This window comes from Corvus brachyrhynchos, unplaced genomic scaffold, assembly GCF_000691975.1.
Source record: "Corvus brachyrhynchos isolate BGI_N302 unplaced genomic scaffold, ASM69197v1 scaffold115, whole genome shotgun sequence".
NCBI classification, from domain to species: domain Eukaryota; kingdom Metazoa; phylum Chordata; class Aves; order Passeriformes; family Corvidae; genus Corvus; species Corvus brachyrhynchos.
The window spans coordinates 4,977,203-4,998,763 of NW_008239553.1; the positions used below are offsets into that span (position 1 = coordinate 4,977,203).

Sequence of the window (21,561 nt, forward strand, 5' to 3'; positions counted from 1 at the left end):
TCGATGTCTATAGATGTGGCTTCAATCCCAAGAACAAAATCAAAGTGTACATCTATTCACTGAAAAAGTACGTGGATGAATATGGGACCTCGGTGAGCAACACCATTTCCAGGGAATACAATGAGCTGCTGACGGCCATCTCTGACAGTGAATTCTACACTGATGATGTCAACCGGGCCTGCCTTTTTGTGCCATCCATAGATGTCCTCAATCAGAATGCCCTCCGTATCAAAGAGACCGCTCAGGCGTTGGCACAGCTATCCAGGTAAGTGTTCAAACTTCATTGTGTGAATGTAAGCAGAGTAAGCTTAATGCAGGAGGGGAGAATGCAGTGAATTAATGCCAGCACTAGGCTTTGACAGAACTTGTCTCTATGCAGAGAGCACCTTTCTAATTGCAGTTTGTTTCTTCTTTTGCCACAGGTGGGACCGAGGCACAAATCACTTGCTCTTCAATATGCTGCCTGGAGGGCCACCTGATTATAACACTGCCCTAGATGTTCCTAGAGATAGGTATGTGTTGTGCTGTGTGATGGACAGATCTGGGTTTAAATGCCACTGAAGAAGCAACGAGCTCAGAGGGGCAATTGATAGCAAAGGATGTACTCCTTTACCTTTACAAAATATGACTTGCTTGCTTCTCAAAAAAAGAAAGTAAGGTCTTGTATAGAAGAGGGGTTTACTTTTGAAACCTGATAGTTTAGCCCCATCCTTAATTTTGTAAGGGATGTGGCTGACAGTTTGCTTTTAACTCTTGAACTTGCTGTAAGGTTGGAGAATCTTGATCTGGAGTGTAACTGAATATGAACGCTTTACAGAATGTCCCATTCGATGCAAATTAAAATTCAAAGATGCTGTTGTAGCAGCAGCTTTCTGATAGAAGTCAGGTGCTTCAAGGGCATTTTAAAGCAGCTGCTGTTTGACAAAACTGTGGTGAATTTCAATAGTTTCTGTTATCTTAATAATTAGACTATATTAGTAATTGGACAAATGCTCTTAGTTATTCTGTGGCAAATGTGCTTTAAAAATATTTGCCAGGAACTTAAAAGGCATACATTCTGAGCTCAATTTTCATTTCCAGGATAGTTTACTTTTGGAAGGGGACAGGAGGTTGCAAGGCAAAGAAAATTGGAAGAAGAGGAAGGCAAAATTATTTAGCTTAGATACTGTTGCTGAAGATGTTTCTAATATGTCAGCCTGTGTGTGCTTAGTTCTGCTGAGTTAGGTCCATTGTAACCAGTGCTTTTCTTGAAGGTCAAAGTTAACTTTTCTTCTGCCAAATGTTAACAAAATCATGCCTGAGATATGGGATGTTTGCTAAGATGATTGTCTGTGGAGTGTATCTTGATTTCTTTGCAGCAAAGACAATTTAAAACATCCTCCAGTACCAGAACAGATTTTTTTTTTTCTGCACGTGTTTAACCAGTAAATTTGCTCATTGTAATTACATCACTGTGAAATAAGGCTTTAGTTTTTTTCCTTCTCTGTATGAAATATGTTGTATGTATGTGGGTTAGCCTGGAGAGGGCAGTCAAGCATCAGTCTCATGTAAACAAGTCTGTTAATCTGTTAGTAAATACTTGCATTTGTTATCTTAGATTTGTACTTAAGGAGAATTTTCATTCAACAGTGGAATGGACTGCATGTCTATGGATGCATGTGTCTATCAAAGAAGTGAATTTATTAACTGAATATAGTAGATATGCTGCAGAACCTTTTATTTTTACTTCTTAATCTCACATCTCCATTTATGTTTGGCCTTGCGTGCCTTGGCTTAGCAGGCAGGAAGCATTATTTTGGTAGGTGTTTCTCCTAAGTGTTTGTCATGCTACCATGGAAAACTGAGTAATTTAAATAAAAAACTGAAGTCTTTTTTGGCATTTAGCTGTTGTAGTTTGCCAATCTGACTCACCCCACAGCTGTATGATCACAAGCTGTAATATGTAAGAGAGGCAATAACAGTGCTTGGGATGGAAAAAAAGTAGAAATTCCTTTTTGTAGGCAGCCAGCAGTTGGACTGTTTGGTGTACAGGTTGTACATGACCTATTGTACAGGTCACAGGTGCAAAGACAAGTGGCCTGTGAAACAAGTCAGGAGTGTGGTGAACCTAGTCCTCGGCCTGAGTGATGCAGTATGAGCTTTCAGTATGATTTAGGAGACCTTTGGAGTTCTTACTTCATGTCTAACAGAACAAGTGACCTGGGTGTGTTTTCTTAATTTGAGAATGTCTACAGATATTAGGAGTGGGTAGTTAACCAAGTGTGAAAGACAGTTGTTTGTAGCATCATAGGGTGAGAGGCTGCTGGCCAAAATAAAGGCATGTTGGCAGAGTTCAGCTGGTTTTGAATGACTTGTCTGAACAACAAGTTCAGACAGCTCCAGAAGGACTGCATTTGTGGGAGTTTGTGGATCACTTGTGAAATACACAGGTAATGTTTGTGAAGTTTGTGCAGGGAGTGTGGCCTGCCTTCTACAGTCAACGTGTCCGAGAGGTCATTCACAGTTGAACTGCAGTGGATCATGAGGTTTAATAGATTTGTGTTCTATTGATCTGCTGCAGAATATTACTCCAGTTAAAGGAAGACCTTACACACAGAAGGGAACTCAGTTATAGAATCATTTTACATCTGGAAAAGTTCTTGGCCATGGTACTTCATTAAGGGGTTGCTTGTTTATTAAATCCTCAAATCCAATTTCCAAAGACAGTGTAAAAGTGCTTTATTCCATAATTTCAAAGGTGAAAGTGTGCCTTGTGGGCGTGGAGGTTATGTTGCTGGTGTTAGCTGCCATAACATATGTAATCTCCTGCCATAAAACATAAAAGATAAGCTCTATATTATCTGTTAATTAGTGCTGTTGAATTTGGTACAGTAATGAGGTTGAAAGGGTTTCTTTTGCAAAGCTAATCTGTAGCTGTGGAATTGAATTTACCAACGAAGATACTTTCTATTTATTTCTGTTTCAGTCCATTAATTGGGTTCAGTGACTTGTGAAGTTTGGCAGAAGGCTGCTGCAGGTGGCAGTTGGACAGAAACATTCAGAGTACAGGCCAGTTGGGGCACTTCATGGAGAGAAAGAAGGATCAATATTTGAAAAGTGGTGAAAAGTTGCTCAGGGACAGTCATTCCTTGCTGATCAGTGCCATTTAAAGATTATTTGTCTTGAGTACATTAGGAGTTAATGTTCCTATTCTCTTAGTGCACTGTACAATGAAAATCCAAGTGGTGTTGGTTCCCTGTGGGTTTATTTAGGTAAAAGTCTGCATGACACACACCTGCTTTCTCAAGGCTGATGAGGTGCTGTCATGTTTTCACTGGATCCTATTAAAACAATCTGGTTCTGGTTTCCCAGTGGGGGGGTGGGGGGTGGGTTGTAAAAAAAGAGAAGGGGATATAAAGTGCAAGAACAGTAACACCAAAGCCAATTTTTTTCTCTGTTCTTGTAACTGAATTAATATGGATAAGGAGTAAAACGTGTAGCTTCAAGAGTGAGACCTAGTCATAGCAGTGTTGTACATGTCACCAAAAGCAGGGGGATAGGGGACATTGGAAAGGAGTTAAAAATGATCACTTGATTTGGAACATAAATTCAAAACTCAGCTCGTACTTATCATCCTATTCTCCAGTTGATTTTTGCTCCTAACATAGTTTGTGTTCTGAATGAAGAATTATATTTATGGCAAAGTGTGATCATGGTGTTTGAACACTGAACAATTGTGCTGCAGCTCAGAGCAGGAAGTGAAGTATTCTGTGGGACATCTGATGGGGATTAGAACAGGCACAACATACTGGTGTTCATCCAGAGTGTCTTGTTCTGATGGGAAAAATCTTGGGTGATAATTAGGTATGATGATAATCTGTTGTCTAACACTTGTGGAAAAAACTGCTTCTCCAAACACCATACCAAGGGTTTCAATCAGTGATATCTGAAAACAAGAATATCAGCTAATGGATCAGCCTCTTCCAGTTTCATGTTGACTTTTTATTCCCATGTGTGTTCTGATTACTGATGAGACCTGTGCCTGCTCTGATTTCAACTGTGACAGTAAGGCTTTCCACTGGAATCATAGCTGCAACAATGGATATGGCTCCTCAAGATCCTTTGTTTAGTGCCTTGTCTAGTAATGTATTTGTGTCCTGCTCCTTTCCATAGAGAAGGAGACAAACTGGAATTGAGAAATAGTTTTCTCCGAACTACTTTGTATGGTACCTTAAGCAGGCCCTGGGGCGCCGAAAGTATAGCACACCCTCCTGTTGAGTGACAAAGGACTGAAAGTTTGATCAGCTCTTTGAGAAGTCTCACAAAAGAAGCTGAATCTGAGCTTCTTTTGGAACTAGGATGATGTGTTCCTGATGCTGCCTGGTCACTGGACATGAAATGGCAATGAAAAGACTGTTGTCCTCTACTAGCATATTCTGAAGAAGCTTGCTTTGTGATAGGAGGTAGTAACAAACCTCTTTTTTCCTGGAATTGTGTGTGATATACTGCTTTCTTCTATACATGTTGTTCTCTTCTGTTTCCTAAAGCACTTCTGTGTGACAAAAGGTTGTCCCATCTAGGAAAAGGCACGATGTGGGTCATCCTGTTGGAAGGTTGAATTGCATTTTAATTTGTCAGTCTTTGATTATTCCCATGCTCTCTAGCATATAGTATCCCAAGCAACCTCTACTGTTGGAACTTACTGTCGTAACATACAGATTTCTTGTTCTCGTGTTTTCTGTTTGTAGAATTTTTGTGTAATATAAAATTGAAATAAATTTCACTAGCTCGTATGATAACTTTGAAAATACAGTTGCAAGTAACTTCATTTTATTTTCCATCCTGAGAAGTCCAGAGTCACTGTAAGATGCTAAAATGCTATGTTACTGTACTGTGATTTGTATCTGAAATATAGCTTGTCTTTAACACTTTGAAAGGTGTGCTATACCCTATTTTAGTACAGGCAGCAAGGAATATCTTAGCTAGTATAAGTAATTCAGAATGTATTTTGTCAAATTAAAATTGTCTTAGGATGTGTAAGCTGGCAAATTGCAGAATTATCATAATGACAGCAATATATTAGATTTCCCTGTATTAATGCAAAAATGGTCAATTCCTCAGTGATCATACCCAATTGTAAGCACTCTGTTGGTGACTAGATACAATTTAGCAGTAAACCAAGATCATGAAAACTAAAGTCAACCTAAAACCAGCATGAGAACATGCTACTGACAAATGCTGAGGGACAAACTTACCTTAGAGCATGCATCTTCTTGTTCTGGTAACAACAAGCAGTGAATCGCTGGAGTTTAAAGTAACTTTCTTGTGTTTTTCAGAGCTCTGTTGGCTGGTGGAGGCTTCTCCACTTGGACTTACAGGCAAGGCTACGATGTCAGTATTCCTGTTTACAGTCCCTTGTCGGGAGAAGTAGATCTGCCAGAAAGAGGACCAGGGTAAAGTAATTCCCATGAATTGGGCAAAGTATATTTGATATCATATTTAGTATTGATGATTATAAAATACAAATATAGCTACTAACTTCATGGTGAGCTTGGGCAGTTTTGTAAGAGTTGTTTTTCACAGCTCTTGCTATTAAAATAGATTATGCTTTCAGTGCTGATGGTCTGGGTTCAATTGCCAGCTGCTCTCTCTAATAGCTTTATACTTCATTCTTATATTGTGGTGCCCAAAACTGCGCAGAGGACTCGGAGCAAGGCAGTCGCCTCCTTTGACCAGCTGCCTGATGCAGACAGGGACACAGTTGTGCCTTCTGGCTGCCAGGGCACTGCTGACTCATATTCAACTTGCCATTGACCAGGACACCCAGGTCTCTTTCCACAGGGCTGCTCTCCAGCCTCGTTTCCCAGTCTGTCCATACATTCAGGGTTGCCCTGTCCCAGGTGCAGAATCTGATGCTTGTCTTTGTTAAAATTCATCCAACTGGTGATTGCCCAGCCCTTTGATTTGTTGAGATCTCTCTGCAAGCCTTCTCTGCCTTCAACGGAGCCAACAGCTCTTCCCAATTTATTTATTGGTGATTGCCCAGCCCTTTGATTTGTTGAGATCTCTCTGCAAGGCTTCTCTGCCTTCAACGGAGCCAACAGCTCTTCCCAATTTATTGTTGTTGGCAAACTTACTTAGTATTCCTTCCAGTCCTGTGTCCAAGTCGTTTATGAAGATGTGGAAGAGTACAGGACCTAAGCTGGAGCCCTGAGGACCCCCACTGGGACAGGTCGCCAGCCTGATGTAACAGCCACCATTTGTGCCTGACCTGTCATTATGCTCATGAAAAAGGAAGATGAAAACTTGTATGTATGATTATGGGAACACATACATCCAGAGCTTAGAATATTTTATTTGTTTCTTTTTTTTAAAGTAATGGAGTAAGACATAAACACAAACAACACAACCCTCCCCTCCCCCAACTTTGTAGCTGGAAGTAAAGCAAGACAATTGGGAAATAAACCACTAATTTTCTCTGAGCATCTAATTAGCCATTGAAATGAACTACCCTGGCAATAGTGGTTTCTCTAATCTGTTCATTTCTTCAGAAGAAGAGGAGGTAGAAGTCTAGAAGACATGTTTTAACTGGTTATGGAAGGCCATTCTTTTATATTTCATAAATCTTTTAATTACACAGCTGAAAAAGTTTTGTTGTAACAAGGTCTTACCTCTGTTATGGTTTAAAAGATGGGCAGACAGAGGCAATGGGGATCAATGATGTGTTTGCTCATTGTGAAGATCAAGTTTACAACTGTAACAACTTTAGGTCCTTTTCTTCTGATGGCGTTTTGTAGAGAATATGAATTTTCAAAGTTGAAAACTGTGATTGAAATGGTGCATTGAAAAGTGCACCATTTCAAGATGTGATTTTGAAATGCATTTCAAAAAATGTGATTGAAAAGCCTCTGTTGGACACAAAAGTATTGGGTTCAATTGTCTTTTCTGGTAAGGGCAGTGCTCTTGCTGTTGCTCTTGGCTGCTCCAGGTACGATAATGCATTCAATTAGGACAAACTTGTGCAGCAGCAGTTTACTTTGCTCACACCCTTTATGTCCCTGCTTGTGATGTCCCTGGACCAGGCCAGCAAGTGGCATCTGGTTGCATCCCAGCTGATCGTTCCCAGGTCTCAAGTGTTACTACATTCCGACCCAGAGTGAAGGCACGCTTTGTATTTCTGTCTGGAGAGCGTGAATGCGATGGTAGGCTTCAGCATGTAAAGAGACATACAGTCATATTGTTCATGTCCAGTAGTCAGCTAAACTCCGTGTCTGATTTTGGGTCGGATAAGAGAAATAGGTTTTATGTTCAGTTAAGGTGTTGGAGATTTCGTTTCTCAAAACTGCTGCTTTTTTTTTAAAATTGTGTTGGGCAGCCTGGTGTCCGGAGTGCCATCCAGTGGCCACTCAGCGTTACTAGTGAGCCGCCTTCCTGGCCTGGCTGCTTTGTGCAGGAGGGGTGGGACGAGGACACGCCGCTCAGAATCCAGGCTTGCGTGGGATAAACCTTTGCATTACTCCATGTCAGTGTGTTATTTCTCGGGAGGTGGCGTGTACTTTCTTTTGTAGCAATGTTTGATAGCTAGATTTTGAGTGTCATAGAATGATGGCAATTTCAAGGCAGAATTTGGTTTTAAACATATACACGAACAAGCCTACTTTTTTTTTTTAGCTGGTTATATGCATTTATTATCACTCATCTGTATCATTATTTCCTTTTTAAAATGCCTCTTACAGAGCTGAACTGAGGGGGTTTGATTTACTTGCCTTTTTAATTGGATTGCTTAAAATCCACTTCTGCTGGTAGCAAGTTGGTAGCAGCTGGAGACTTGTGAGAAAGAATGTTTAAAAAAAATACTATGCATCTGTTAATTGGAGCAACTAAAGTGGCCAGCATGAAAATGAGTAGAAGAGGTGAGAAGAGCAGCAGGAGAGGTCTGACTTTGTAAAGTGTGTGTGTTTGTGTGTTTTCAGAGCTGTAAATTAAAGATAGCATCACGTGGAGTAGAATTGGAATCTCAAGTACAAGCCTTGTGCTTCCTGTGTTCTTTCGGCAGCATGAGGGCACTCACTCACTGTGTGTTCCTTTCAATGGGGAGTGGTGGAGCAGTCTGACTTTAGCTGACCTGTTTTAAAAGGAAACCCAAGTAGATGAGTATAACAGTTATATGACATGCTATTTTCCAGTATTAGTATAACTTTTTTAAGCAGCAAGCACCTAATTTGAGCCTGTGTTCCTGTGTGGTTTACCTGCAGTGTTAATTAGTGTTTTTAAACACTTCTGTATTTAACATATTTGGCACATTTTAAATATTCATGGTTTTGGAACATGGTAGGGGTTGAGAGTGTATGGGATAACATACACTATATGGACCTTCAACTTTTCCCTGGAAATATTGCCTTTATATTGCCCCAAAGAGAAAGAATTTAATCACAGTTTAAAAAGATGAGCTTGTTCTATTGCTGCTGTCACCATATCAGGACTAAATAAGCTAAATACTATATACTGAGTTGTCAGTTCAGCATCTTTTTTCAATTAAAATTCATGAGAACATATATGGGAGGAGAAACTAGAAGCAGCACTCAGTGTCCTATCTACTTTGTTTTAGTACACAATCACCAAACAAAAGTACAAACAATCCTGGCATCAGTAGCAGGCTGATTTAAAATGTAGTTAAGTGATGTTTATTTAAGTTTTTAATTGAAGTTTTAATGCAAGTGCCTATTCTAGTGTAATAGGCACTTTTACCAAGTACTAATTTATTCAGAGTTGTAAATAATGTTGAGCCACTTACTATCCCAGACTTAATTATGTTTCATCATTACCCTTTCCAGCCTGAAAATATGGTCTTGGCAGCATGTCTGTATTTAGTTAATCTTGCTCTGCTTTTCTAGGATGGAGGGAAATGTGTTCTTGAGCATCTTGGAAGTAAACTTGCAGTGCTGTCAGGCAACGTGGCTGTGTTTTTTCAGTCCTCGCAGGTATTTCATTCTGTCATCTCAAATGGCTCTGCACCCAGAGTACCGCCTGGAGCTGGAAGCTCTTCAGGCTGAGAATGGGGAATCAGTGCTGATCCTGGACAAGTGTACAAACCTGTCAGATGGGCTCCCTGCTGTTCGCAAACGCTGCTACAAGAATCAAGTCTTTGATTATCCTCAAGTGCTTCAGGTAAGGCTGTCTCTCCTCCAAACTTCTCTTCTCAGCAGTGTCTGTCTTAGCTATGGTGCTGTTCCTGTTTAGCAGTGGTGGGGTACTTCCTTGTATTTAATTAATATGCTGGTTATGTTTTAGAACTGCATAATTTGTTATGTTAGCTTGAGTATTATATCCTAACTTTAACTAAGTTATATTATATCCTAACTTATTTTTGAGAGGGCCAAAAACCATGTGCTCGAACTGATATGCCGACTATGCTGTAATTTGAAAACACTGTATAACAACTTCATGAGACTGGTCATGGTGGTTTAGTAACACAAGACAGTGTCATGTAAACTTAAAAAAATTGCACAAAGATACTGCCAAATCCAGCAGCAATGGGATGCTAAAATGGAGGAACGGGAGGAAAAACTTTTGAAGGCAGATAAAGTTGCTCACTTCAAAACTGGAGAGGAACATGGGAATCTACACCTTCCAAAATAGCTGGCAAAAGGGCTCAGCAGGCATGAATTTGGAATTGATTTCTCAGATCTGACAGTCCAAACTTTGCTAGATGAAGCTTAGAGCTGCAGATGGCTTTGTTAGTTGGATAGAAGGTTAACATGAACTTTAAAGAGGTTATGCTCTTATATTTGGGCCAAAAAAAGAATGTTACATTTAGGGAGAGTTAGTCAGATTACATTTTTTGTATGCAGTTTAGTAGTTAAATTGTACAAAACTATCTGTATAGATATGACAGGCTGAGCTAGAAGGCTTTGTCAGCATGCAGCTATGAAAACATCTAGGTGAAATGTGTTTCATGGCCTTGGCCCAACTTCCAAAGGTCTTTTGATGTGTCAGTGAAGATAAAACTAGATAGTGTTCTCAGACCCCTGTGTCTCTTGGCAATTCACTAACAGAGGTGCTTTGGCATGCAGTGTGGTGAAGTGAGTTATGCCATAGGCCACTGTGCTCTGTCTGCGGCCACCAGCATATAATCTGTCTTTGAACTTCAGCAAATGATGGTAAAATAACAAACAAGCTGAGGAAAGGCAAAGTTTCCACCCCTCCTGTTATGTTTTGTAGGAAATATGTTTAAAATTCTGTGTGGAGGAGGAGGAGGAGAGGGAGTAAAGGGTCACTGTGAGTCTTAAACTTTGAGTAAAAAAAAAAACCTACTTGTTTGCTTTATTTCTTTAAATACAAAGTGGATTGCTAAAGGATAGCAAGTCAGGGAATCTATATCTATATTTTGCTATATATGATTTTATAACTCAGAAGAGAGCTGGCACATGCCGAGATTGTTAAAATACTTTCCTTTGCAGAGCCCTGCATTTCCCTTTGGAATGTCTGGCTGATAACAGTGGTGATGTGAGGAGATGTATTTATAGTAACCTTTGTCTAGACAGGAAAAATGGTTATCTGGGCAGATGAGCATGTGTGTCCACATCTGGGCTTCTTTTTTTCTTTTTTGTCTCTCCCAGACCTTACTAGTCTCTTCCACCTGCTGCTGTGTGATCTAGTGAGTCAGTGGTTAAAATGTGTGTTCATTCTCTCAGCTCCTTCCATTCCCCACACCCTTCTTTTCCTTCTCTTCCTGTCTAAGAGTGGGGGAAGGGGGATTTGGATCACAGCTCATCCTTTCCAGCACTGCCTTTACAGATGTCCTACTAGACAGACTCTTGGGTTTCTGGGTTGTTAATGCTTCCTGTTTGCAGTCTTCTCTTGGATGAGATTTTCAAGTACTCTATGGGTATGAACACAGGTCTTATGATTGCATTAGGAAACAAGTGAAGAGCCAGCAAACCCCCTTGTATTTCCTAGTTCCATCTTGATGTTTTGCTGCCCTGCTGAGCCTTCTGGCTTCTTTTCTTCAGGCCATGTACTTTCCACAAGCTGGAAAAATGTTTTCTTATCTGTGGGAACCCCTGTATCAACTTTATAATTTTTCTTTCTTAAACTTAGGGATAATACTGACTTGGGATTTTTCCCTGTTGTGTAGCTGAACTCTACTAGCATATATTTTGTGATCTTGAATCTGTAGCAAGATTCCTCAGTTGGCAGTGAGTCCCTAAACACAGGGTGAGTGCAACATAGTCAAGAAGTCTTCTCTGCTGCAGTTTAAACTCATAGCATTTTTTCTTGTGTGTCGTGGACATGAGTAAGTGGATTATATTCTTTTTTGCAACAACTTTTTTTATCTTTGAAGCTCCCTTCCTCCTGCCCTCATTCCTTCAGAATAAATAGTATTGATATAGTCAATCCTTGCTTGTAGATTATACCTTCAAGGTAAGTAATCATCCTTTACTTACCACTGGAAGTGCATTGCCCAAGACTGAACTCTGCTCTGACTGTGGTCTTTTGTTACTGTGAAGAGTGAGTGAATCCTTCAGATTTCGTAAATTGTACTTCTTTTTGCACTGTAATACTATCTGTGGGTGGAGTGGTTTGTTTTTTCAACAGTGCAACATTGCTGTCACATGAATACCCTTTCTTTGCCTGCTCTTTTGTAGGAATTGTCCTCTTCTGCAAAGTGCAAATCCTAGCCAGTTACCTCATGCTTTATATTTGCGCAGTTTGCTATTTGTCTCTTAAGTGTTGAATTCTGTATGTATTGGTATTTCTTAGTTGATTTATGTATATAATGTCAAAGTCTAATCCTGCTATCCATTATACCTGCTAATCCTACAAAATCATAGGTTTGTCACGTCTAATAAGTATGGTCTTAACTCTGCTACTCAGTTAACTAAGGGACACACTGAATGCTGTTGCACCTAGGAAAGATTACTTGGTCCATCACTGTTTTACTTGTGAGCTACTGTTAACTACTTTATACTTTGAGTTCTGTAACTGCAATTTATGTAACTGTAAAGCCTATGAGGCCTTTATCTAGCCCCTGATTTCTTAATTAGCCTGTGAAAATGCTATCAAAGATGTCAAATGACTTTCAAACTTGAGATACGAAATCCATTAATTCCCTACTATCCATAGAACTGCATTGCCTTATAACAGAAGAAAATTAAGTTGGCTCCATACAGTTTATACTCCAAAAAGTTTATATTAATTGTTGCTCATCTTGTGCCAAACTTCTGAAGTGTTTTAAACTTATTTTTCTCCTTGAGTTTTCTCAACTGAATTCTGAAGTTTGGCCATTAAAATAAAGCACAGAATTGTCCCACCAGCTCATTTCTCACTCCTCCGCTTACGATATTTTTCCTAGCCTCTGGAAGATAAAGTTGTATAACTATTTTGAATTAGCTAATAATTCAGAATATATTGATTGCACAGAGCAAGTTGGTTTTCCTTTTGACTTGTTTTTTTTTATGAAGGGAAGGTCAGGAAAACATAATGCCTATATACATACACACACACAATGCATATATAACATTTCCTTTTTTTCCTCATCTATATGTTGGATACCATTTGTTGACAGGAGTCTACGTTTTGCATTGTTCTACGTGGAGCCCGCCTCGGACAGGCTGTGCTGAGTGATGTTCTTCAAGCTGGCTGTGTCCCAGTCATCATTGCTGACTCCTACATTTTACCTTTCTCTGAGGTTCTGGACTGGAAGAGGTCTGTACCCTCACTGTTGTATATTGAACCACTGCCTTCAGTGATTTGGATCAAATCTGTGTGAGAAGTCAAGGGTACTGGGGGTTACAGGGAATGAAATACAGAGTAAGGTGCATTCTGTCTTTGCCCTTGATCTATTGATTGATCTATTATGTTTCAAAAATAGGAGAGGAAAATAAATGAGACTGATATGACAGAACATTTGATTATCCTGTAGCCAGTCATTTTTTCTTCTAAAGCAGATTTGCTGTATTATCTTGTGCTTGAATTCAATGAAGACTGGTATCCATTCAGGCTCTTTTAAGGAAAATATGTACTAAATATTGCATCACAGAAATGCTAATTCTCTATATTGCATCATTATTCCCAAGTTTATCTGAGATGGAAATGGATCATTGCTTTGTAACTGAGTACACTGTGTTAGGAGCTTACATTATTTTTCTATGCATGCCCTATGCCCACATGATCTTGGGATAATATGTACAAAAATCACTTGTGTTATATGTAACACTGTATAATCTGTTACTGTTTGGCCACTTCAAAAATTACTGCTGACAGCAGGTCAGTGGCAATCTAGAGATGAGAATTCAGGATTTCTGGGTCTCTGTCCCTTTCATAGTTATTAGATTGTCTGGACAGATGAATTTACAGACTTTGGTGGCACTATCTGTGGGCAAACTGGCTGCTGTTGGGAAGGAGCTGCTAGAGACTATTTTGTTAGGCTGAGAGAAGACTGCTTCTTTTTGCTCATGTCTTTTGAATATGTCTTATTAAAATATTAAAAGATTCTGGGTTGAAAAACAGTTGACATCTTTTCATGTTGAATTTCTTTCTTCTCATCTTGCCGTATGTTTTCTCTTTTTTGCTTATAGGGCCTCTGTTGTTATCCCTGAAGAAAAGATGCCTGAAATGTACAGTATTCTGCAAAGTATCCCCCAGCGACAGATTGAAGAGATGCAAAGACAGGTAAAACTATGTACTGTGTTAAAATTACTTTCATTTATTTACAGTTAGAGTGTGGGTTCATACACCTGCCTTGCTCTGATAGCTGTTGGAATGCAGAAACATCCACTGTACTCTCATGTTAATATTTTGATTATTTGACCCTTTTCTTTCTTTATGCTAAACATCTGCATTTGCCATCACTTTTCAGTGGGATGGAAGCTCTCCCTGAATGTAAGTGTACTGCCTACTAACATCTATTAACATATTTCTAATGAAATCAGGCATGTATTTGTTTCATTTTTCTACATGGTATCTAAATTGTAGTAAAGAAGTTCAAGAGTCTGTGCTTATTTCAAAAGAAGCTTTGGTTTGTAGAAAAATTTAGTCACTTAAAATGTGAGGGGAGCATTAAGTCCAAAATGCTTTAAATATTTTCTCTAAGTTCACAATTCCTCTGAGAGAGAGATTTTACTTCTTTGATGACTGCAAGAGCTGAGACCATGAACTGTCAGCCCAGCAAAGAGGCTATTAACATATGATGTACACTTTTATCTAGGAAATCTCATCCTTGACATCTTATTGTACCTGAGCATATATTGTTATAAGGTAAGAAGATACTTTTATCAATGCCTCAGTTCCTCATCAGGAAAATCATAGAGGAAGTAAGAGCTAGGTATTAAGGAAAAAGTTAACTCTCTGATCTCAGGTGAATTTTCAAGATGCATGGGATTTCTGTTGTCAAATTTCTGCAAGAATTGTGAAGTCATGCTCCTGAAATGGCCTTGCACAAGCTCAGTGGCAAAGTCATCTTTTGCCTGGTCCTTGTAAAAAGTGGTCCAAGACATGATTTTGTTAGTGTAGCCTACAATACTCGAGTTATTTCTACTGAGGCCGTGCTAAAAGCTCGACAGTGTACATTAACACTGATACATGGGGAGAAAATAGACTCTCAAATTTAGAAGTAAATACCTTTCACACCTGCATTCTGTTGCCAGCTTCGCTTCATTCTGTTCTGAGAGTCTGCAAATACCACAGAAGCCGTCAGGGGTCTCCTTTCTCTTTAGTGCCTTCACACAAATGAAGCATTTTGATGGGGCCTGCTAGCAGCACCAACGTGCCACCAAAACCAGGAGGTGAAAAAGTAACCTCGGTGTTACAACTCCTAGAGATGTGATTTTTGGTTTAGAGATGTTAACACTAGGGAGTTTTGCCTAATAAAGCTTTAAAACTGACATTAATAGTCTGTCAAAGTGTGCATTAATTTTCTTGTTGTCCATTTCTTAATAACATAAAATAATCATTTCAGGATAGTGTTCTCCAGCTATGGACAATGCACTTCACAGCTTAAACACTAATTTTAAAGTATGAAATCAGGCAACAACTCCAGTCTGTTAAGAAAAAAGCCAGCAAAATGAGGACAAGGGAGCAAACCCCCTAAACATTCACAATGAAACAAACCAACAATATCCCTCTTAATTCAGATGATATATACATTATGTATGTTTTCTGTAACTCTTTAAAATTAACTTAAAACAGATGATATTTTAGTGCTCATAATACAGATATTGTCTCTGTTCAGAGTGAATTTTGTTGGATTATTTGTGGTTTGTGATACTCATAGTCATTGGGTTCAAAACATCACTGAACATCATTGGAAAATGTGATTCAATTGACTGAAGGTGTGATGTGTTTTTCTAAAGCTTCCTCTCACATCTTGTTGCTTTTGTTGTGTGTTTTGATAGTAAAAGTAACAGGATGAAATCACAGGGTCTTTCATCTTCATGAATGTATTTCTGTTTGTGTATTGAGGATACTTAAACATGTTATCCATACATTTCATGTCCTGTCAACCTTATTTACAAGGCAAAATCCCTGTGTAAGCGTCTCTGAAATTCCCTTGCTGATAGGTGGTTCTGTGTTCTAGCCATCTGATACGGTGAAAAGTACTTAAACACTGATATTGTGTGGATTAGCAGTAACCTGACATGTATGGTTGAGATCATCTTTTTCTAGGCAAACAGAACAAATCCTTGCTCTGAATTTCTCCTGGCTGAAGCATGCATTCATCTTACCTCTCAGACTTTCTGGGTCTGACAACCATTGTGGGTTTGGAACCTTGCTGTCCACTGCATCGGTTTCAGTGGTTGTCTTATGATATAATTCTTATCCTTTGTTGGATAACATCATAATTGAAACAAATATTATTGTAAATGTTAGCTTACCAGTTTTGTTTGTTGATTAGGTACTTTTTTGCAGTATTTTATTACAGGAGATTCTTTGGAGATCATACATCAAGGTTAAAATGTACACATAAACATATATACGTAGAGCTACATATACCTTTTATATAATTTTTTTCAAGTTGAAATAGGTTGTCTGCTTTTAATGAGTAAAATTTTCCCTATGTGTATTTTTTTGCTTTGTTTCTGGAGGTACTTCTAGCAATACATCAGCTGGGGAAGAGAGGAAATCTCTTAGAGAGAAGTCATTACCTTTTCAATTATATAAGAACTCATATTTGAAAGTGTTTTCTTCCAGTTTGTACACCTATCATGGACATCACGTAACACTGTCATGAAGAGGATAAAATACACGTGTTTTAGTTTTGGAGACATCATCTGCTAGGATCTGTAGCTGGTACGACCTGAGCTGTGATTTCCTACAACACAATTTTATTTTGCTCAGTTTTTTATCAGACAGTACATGATATAAACTGGGAAAGAGATTCATTGGTTTGAGCAGAGCGTGAGTGTGGGAAATCAGAATTAACTCTACTGTCCTACGTAATACCTGATTGCACTGAGATCTCTGGAGATCAGCTATATTAACTTATGCTTTTGTTGTTCAAACTTGCAGAACAGTTTCCTCTCGACAATTCCCAGTCCAGTTTCCTGTCTGTCCTCACAAAAGAGAATAGTTTCTGTGCTTGTAGCCTAGTCTACACTGTTGTAAAAAATTGATACATATTTTTCAATACTTCATGTACAGCCTATGTCCCTGAAAACCGGATACTCATATGTGATAGCTCTTACAAACTGCAACATTCTGACCATCAAAACCAGCCTCAGCTAAGTGAGCTGCTAAAATTAATAGCAGTCTGGATGAAACTTATGTATCTCTGGGATTGCTGTCTTGTCTGTTTTCTGCAGTAATGTTGTCATTCTCATTTTCTTTGAAGCTTCCTTGAACCGTCCCCCTCTCACAAATAGTTCCATATGGAGTCTGAAACACTGGCAGAAGTGCCCAGAGGCAAGCTGATAAGCAGCTTAGCTGCACAGCTACTGATCCAGCAGACTTGATGCTGCATCCTTATGCTTTCATTTTCTCTGCATCTCTAACCAGCACCCAGGTAACAGCAAAGTTCTAGAAGTGGAGGGGAAGAAGCAGATGCAATAGACCTGTATGATAGAGAATAAAATTTGAAATTTTGTCTTGCTCCTGAAGAGTGAAATAGGTAAAGGAAAAAAAGCAAAACAAAACTTTGCTGGTATTACCTTATCCCATGCCTTGTATAGTTTCCCTTGCAACAGGTTTTTTTTTTTTTTAAAGCTTTGCTCTGAAAGCCCATTAGTCCCTGGAAACATGTTTCAGCACTGTAGTTGATGTATAAATGTCTTTAACCAGCATGAAGGTTTTCCTCAGCTTATATCTCAGCCTCTGTACTTTTTTTTTTCCACTCTCTTTTTGTAAGGTGAATCTATCTGAATATACAGGTATCTTGTAAATATTTTTCTTCACTTAATACCAGCATACTTAGAACTCTTTTAACATGGATAGACTCATTAAGACATAGAATAAGGAACTATAAGTACTATCTAGTGGGAAAAGAAGACTTACTCTTCTGTTTATTTAGGTATTCTTTCTCCCTGAAGAAATTTTAGGTAAGGAGTTTATTTTCAAAAGAAGGCTTTGTGTGCCTGTTCCTTTTTGACTTTGTAATACTCCCCATCTCCCAGAAATAAAACTTCTGAATTCATATCTATTCTGGAAGACAGGATGACTTTGTGTGCTCTGATGGCACAAGGATGAAGAGCTGGTGTTCTTACTTAAGTGTGGGAATTCTTTTCATCCTGGTTTTCTAGGGAAACGTGGGTATGATCACATACAATGTGCATGGTCATTTCTCTTCTGATTTCTGTTACTGCCCAATTTAAACCAAACTTACAGAGAAGTGGAGAGGTTGGAAATAAGAAATCCCATAAAGTTAGGTACCTGTGTAGGAGTTAAGCACCCCAGAATAACATGGCCTTTTAAGAGAAACTTTGCAGCTTCAGCTAACAGTCATAGAAAACCACTTGCATTTATCCATTATGAATTATCCACTTTGGAAAAGGTTTTACTTGGAACTGGCACACCTTAGGCCAGAGAAATTCAGGTACAAAATGGCCAAATGATAAAGTGATAAATTAAATTCTGTATACAAAGGGATATATTTGCAATTTAAACCAGCCTTCTCATAGGCAGTTAGGGCCTCTCAACTAGCTGCAATCACTTGGAAAAGAATTCTGAAGAGCTGTAATAAATAGTTAGGTGAAAGTATAAAGTCCATAGTCAGTTATATTAAAAAAAAATAATACAACGAATTTTTAGAAAAGAGGTAGAGAACAAGATGGAAAATACTATGCTACTATGTAAATCTGTTGTGTGTCTGCACCATGAATAGAGTCTGTAGTTATGGTTCTCCCATCTTAAAAATGATATAATAGAACAAGGGTGATCAAAAGTTTCAAGAGAAGAGTGATTAAATAGCCTAACACTCTTCATCTTGAAAATGAATGATTGGTGATGATGAAGCAAGAATATAATACAGAACTATAAAATAAGAAGGTAATGAAAAAAGTGAATGGATATGACTGTACATAGTTTGATACATTTTCATTTGATGTCTCATTTACTTTTATTATTTGGAATCTGGTCTAAAAGAATAAAAAAGGAGATGATCTCACAGAACTAATAGGTAGTCTGTGGGAATCACTGCTTCATCATTTTGTGTGAGTAAAGGGGTTTTATTGACATAAAAGGCAGAATGAAGAAATCCAGAAAAGGAAAATCTGTCAGTGATGAATGCAAAGATATACCCTCTGGCTTAAAAGTTCCTGCATTGCAGACTTCTGGAGGTTGGAGAGTACTTTGAGGTAGGGGTGGCTTATGCCTGCTGTGTCTATGGGCAGGGGGCTCCTGAGGTACCAGTGGAGCATTGTCAGAGGGAGAATATGGGAACAGAAGGCCATTTGGTGAGGGCTGCTGCAGGCACAGTGATGTAGCTTCAGGACTCATGTTTACAAAAGACTTTAGTATTATATTGCCCTGTGTAATAACCTTGTCAGATAATCAGTGTTTTTTAAAATGCATCTTGACTTCACTGGCTGCCAAACACTTCAGTGAGAGACTTGAAAGTGATGTATAGCTTCCTTCTTTGGATGAATATGTAATTCACTTTCCCAAAGCCCCAGAAGGTACCCTCTCAAATAGTGGCCATGTATCATTCTTGCTTTTCATTACCTGAAGTTTTAGGTAATCACAACCTCTTGTGTTTTTAGCCTGTGTGGACAATTAAAGGCTAAAAAAGGATGTAAATTCAGTGTAAAAAAAGGTACATAGAAAATATGTAGCTTACAATGTTTGTTCCCACAGTTGGAATACCTGGACAAGCTGTTGCGGTTTTTCTTGTGCACATCCCATGTGCCTCAGCCCTGACCTGAAGAAAAGTTCAGTCTCCAGGTCAAACAGAGCTGAAGACACAAGCGTAAATCAATGACTTGTTTTAGTGCCACGTTAAAATAACATGAGTGGCTGGCTTTTCTGACCCTCCTCCCTTTCATTTAATGTGCTTCTTTGGCTCCTCTTTAAAGAGGGCTCTGTAGAGTAATTTCAACTCTTATCAGCTTGCTGACAGCTATATGAGCCTTTCTGCTGGCTCCAGGCAATCACTGCCAGCGTGTGAAACATCCCATTCTTGCAGTGAAATGGTCTTGGATAGAGTTAAAGCAAATGGGTGGTGGAGTTTTCCTGTGGGTGGTGCAGCTTACATGAAAGAGATGGGATTTAGGTCTTGTTAACCAATTAAACAGAAATTCATTTCAATATCTGGACACTAGATGCTCTTTGAGCATACTTAGGTTTTTACAAGTCCTTTTAATGAGAATATTAAACTTACAGCTGCACTTCTTTCCCTGACAGGGGACAGCTTCTGTCTCTGGGTTCTTTAGAATCATCATTATCAAATTTAAGTGAACTTTCATCTGTCTGCCATTTGTAGCATTTTAAGGAGTGCGACTGCAGAGCCTAACCCTGCTTTAATCCTCCCAGAGTGCTTCAGTGAAGCTCCGGGTCCCCCATAAATGTCAGGCCTGGACAATTTGCCATATTATCAGATGCAGTGAAGTTAGTTCCAGCCCTCTCACCCCTCCCCCAGAGGAAAGATTTGTTGCTGCAAACAGCAAAGGAAAGAAAAAACTTTTTCCTGGCTTGCTGCCAGGATCACCATGGGAGTTGTAGAATCCCTGGCATTTATATATGAGACTTTCATTGCTCCCCACTCCCTTCAGTTGTTGCAGAGTATCCTTATCCTAGATTTTTTTTTTTCTTCTTGCCTGTCCTGCCTTGTTGTTTTTCAGAATGAAGAAAACTGTCTTCGTGGCATCTCTGAGAAAGAGCTCTGAAATTTGAGACCAATCAGCGCCTCCATGAATAATTTTTATGGGATACATTTGGGCTGGTTTTGTATCTACATTGGCAGCTTCTAAACAATAAAAGGTTAAACTTGACTGTAAGAGGAAAATTATGCTATTTTAAGATAATTTTTTTTTGTTTTTCAGATCAGATTTTAAGAGTCTGTGTTTTAAGAGTCTGTATCTTGTTGCACAGTGGATTTTTGGTACTTACCCTTTGCAGATTGCTATACACAACTTGGATAGACTACAGATAAACCAGATGATCCAGAAATTGGAAAGGCATGTACTTTCAGAAAGATATTTGAAAATATTCTGTCATGCACATGAAGCAGTTAGCTGCAGACAAATGGATGATTAAGCATATCTCCTGGTGTTCCACTCTTTCTTTGTTACTCTGTGCTTTCCCTCTGCTGCTGTACAGTTTGTACCGCATCACATTCCTTATCAAATTTGCTTGCTTTGCTTACCCCCTTTAATTATTGAAAGTGTTACAACTTTAGCGTTTATCTATATAGCATAAATACTCTGCATTGCTGTAGTAATTTGCATGTGAGTATATTGAAAAGAGTAGTAAATACACCTTGGTCTTGTATCCATTTTGTATTATGTAAATAACTTGTACAAGGTCAAATCATAATATTAATAATGGAATTTAGAAATCTGCGTCCTGTTTTAATGACTATATCAAATGCATCTTACAAGACAGTAGGAAGACATTTGGCTTTTACATTAGAAAGGTCTTATATTTTCTATAGAAACAATTTGCTGCTAGATAATCTTTAGACAGCTTTTCCTTTAATCTTTGTCTGTAAATTATGCAGATATATTGAATAATTTCTTAGATGGCTGAAGGTAGGAAAATTATGTGTCTCTTTTACAAACTGAATAGTGGGCTGTTTTAGGAATATACTGTAGTGCCCCTTAGCTTGCAAATGGTGTACTTTGTATCTGGAGTTTGGCTTCTTCCTTTTCCTTTCCCCTTTTTTTTATTACCAACAATTTTGAATGCTCTTTAGAAATTGAAATGGCACCTGGCATTAGTTGTCTTTGAATCCTGGTGAGAATCCTGATTCTGTAGATATGCTATGGAGAGAAGCGTTGTAGAGGGTGTGCATATTCTAGGATGCTAATATTGGAGTAGGGAATCATGGATAGAAGTTGTTAGATTATGGTTAAGATTAAGAAGTACGGTTTCCTGTAACCAGACTCTGGTAGTGGAATTCTGGTCCCAGGGGGTCCACAGAATCTCTGTTCC

General features: G+C 38.7%; 1 protein-coding gene across 1 annotated transcript in view; it reads left to right on the forward strand.

Moving 5' to 3' along the window:
* EXT2 (exostosin glycosyltransferase 2) overlaps nucleotides 1-21,561 on the forward strand; it is a 70,630-nt gene that overhangs the window by 1,714 nt on the left and 47,355 nt on the right. The window contains exons 2-7 of the mRNA XM_008639394.2: nucleotides 1-265; nucleotides 423-512; nucleotides 5,316-5,432; nucleotides 8,952-9,147; nucleotides 12,548-12,687; nucleotides 13,560-13,653. The exon at nucleotides 1-265 is cut by the window's left edge and continues 250 nt beyond it. Of these exons, the coding sequence (XP_008637616.1) occupies nucleotides 1-265; nucleotides 423-512; nucleotides 5,316-5,432; nucleotides 8,952-9,147; nucleotides 12,548-12,687; nucleotides 13,560-13,653 (902 nt within the window). The remainder of the gene's footprint in view (nucleotides 266-422; nucleotides 513-5,315; nucleotides 5,433-8,951; nucleotides 9,148-12,547; nucleotides 12,688-13,559; nucleotides 13,654-21,561) is intronic.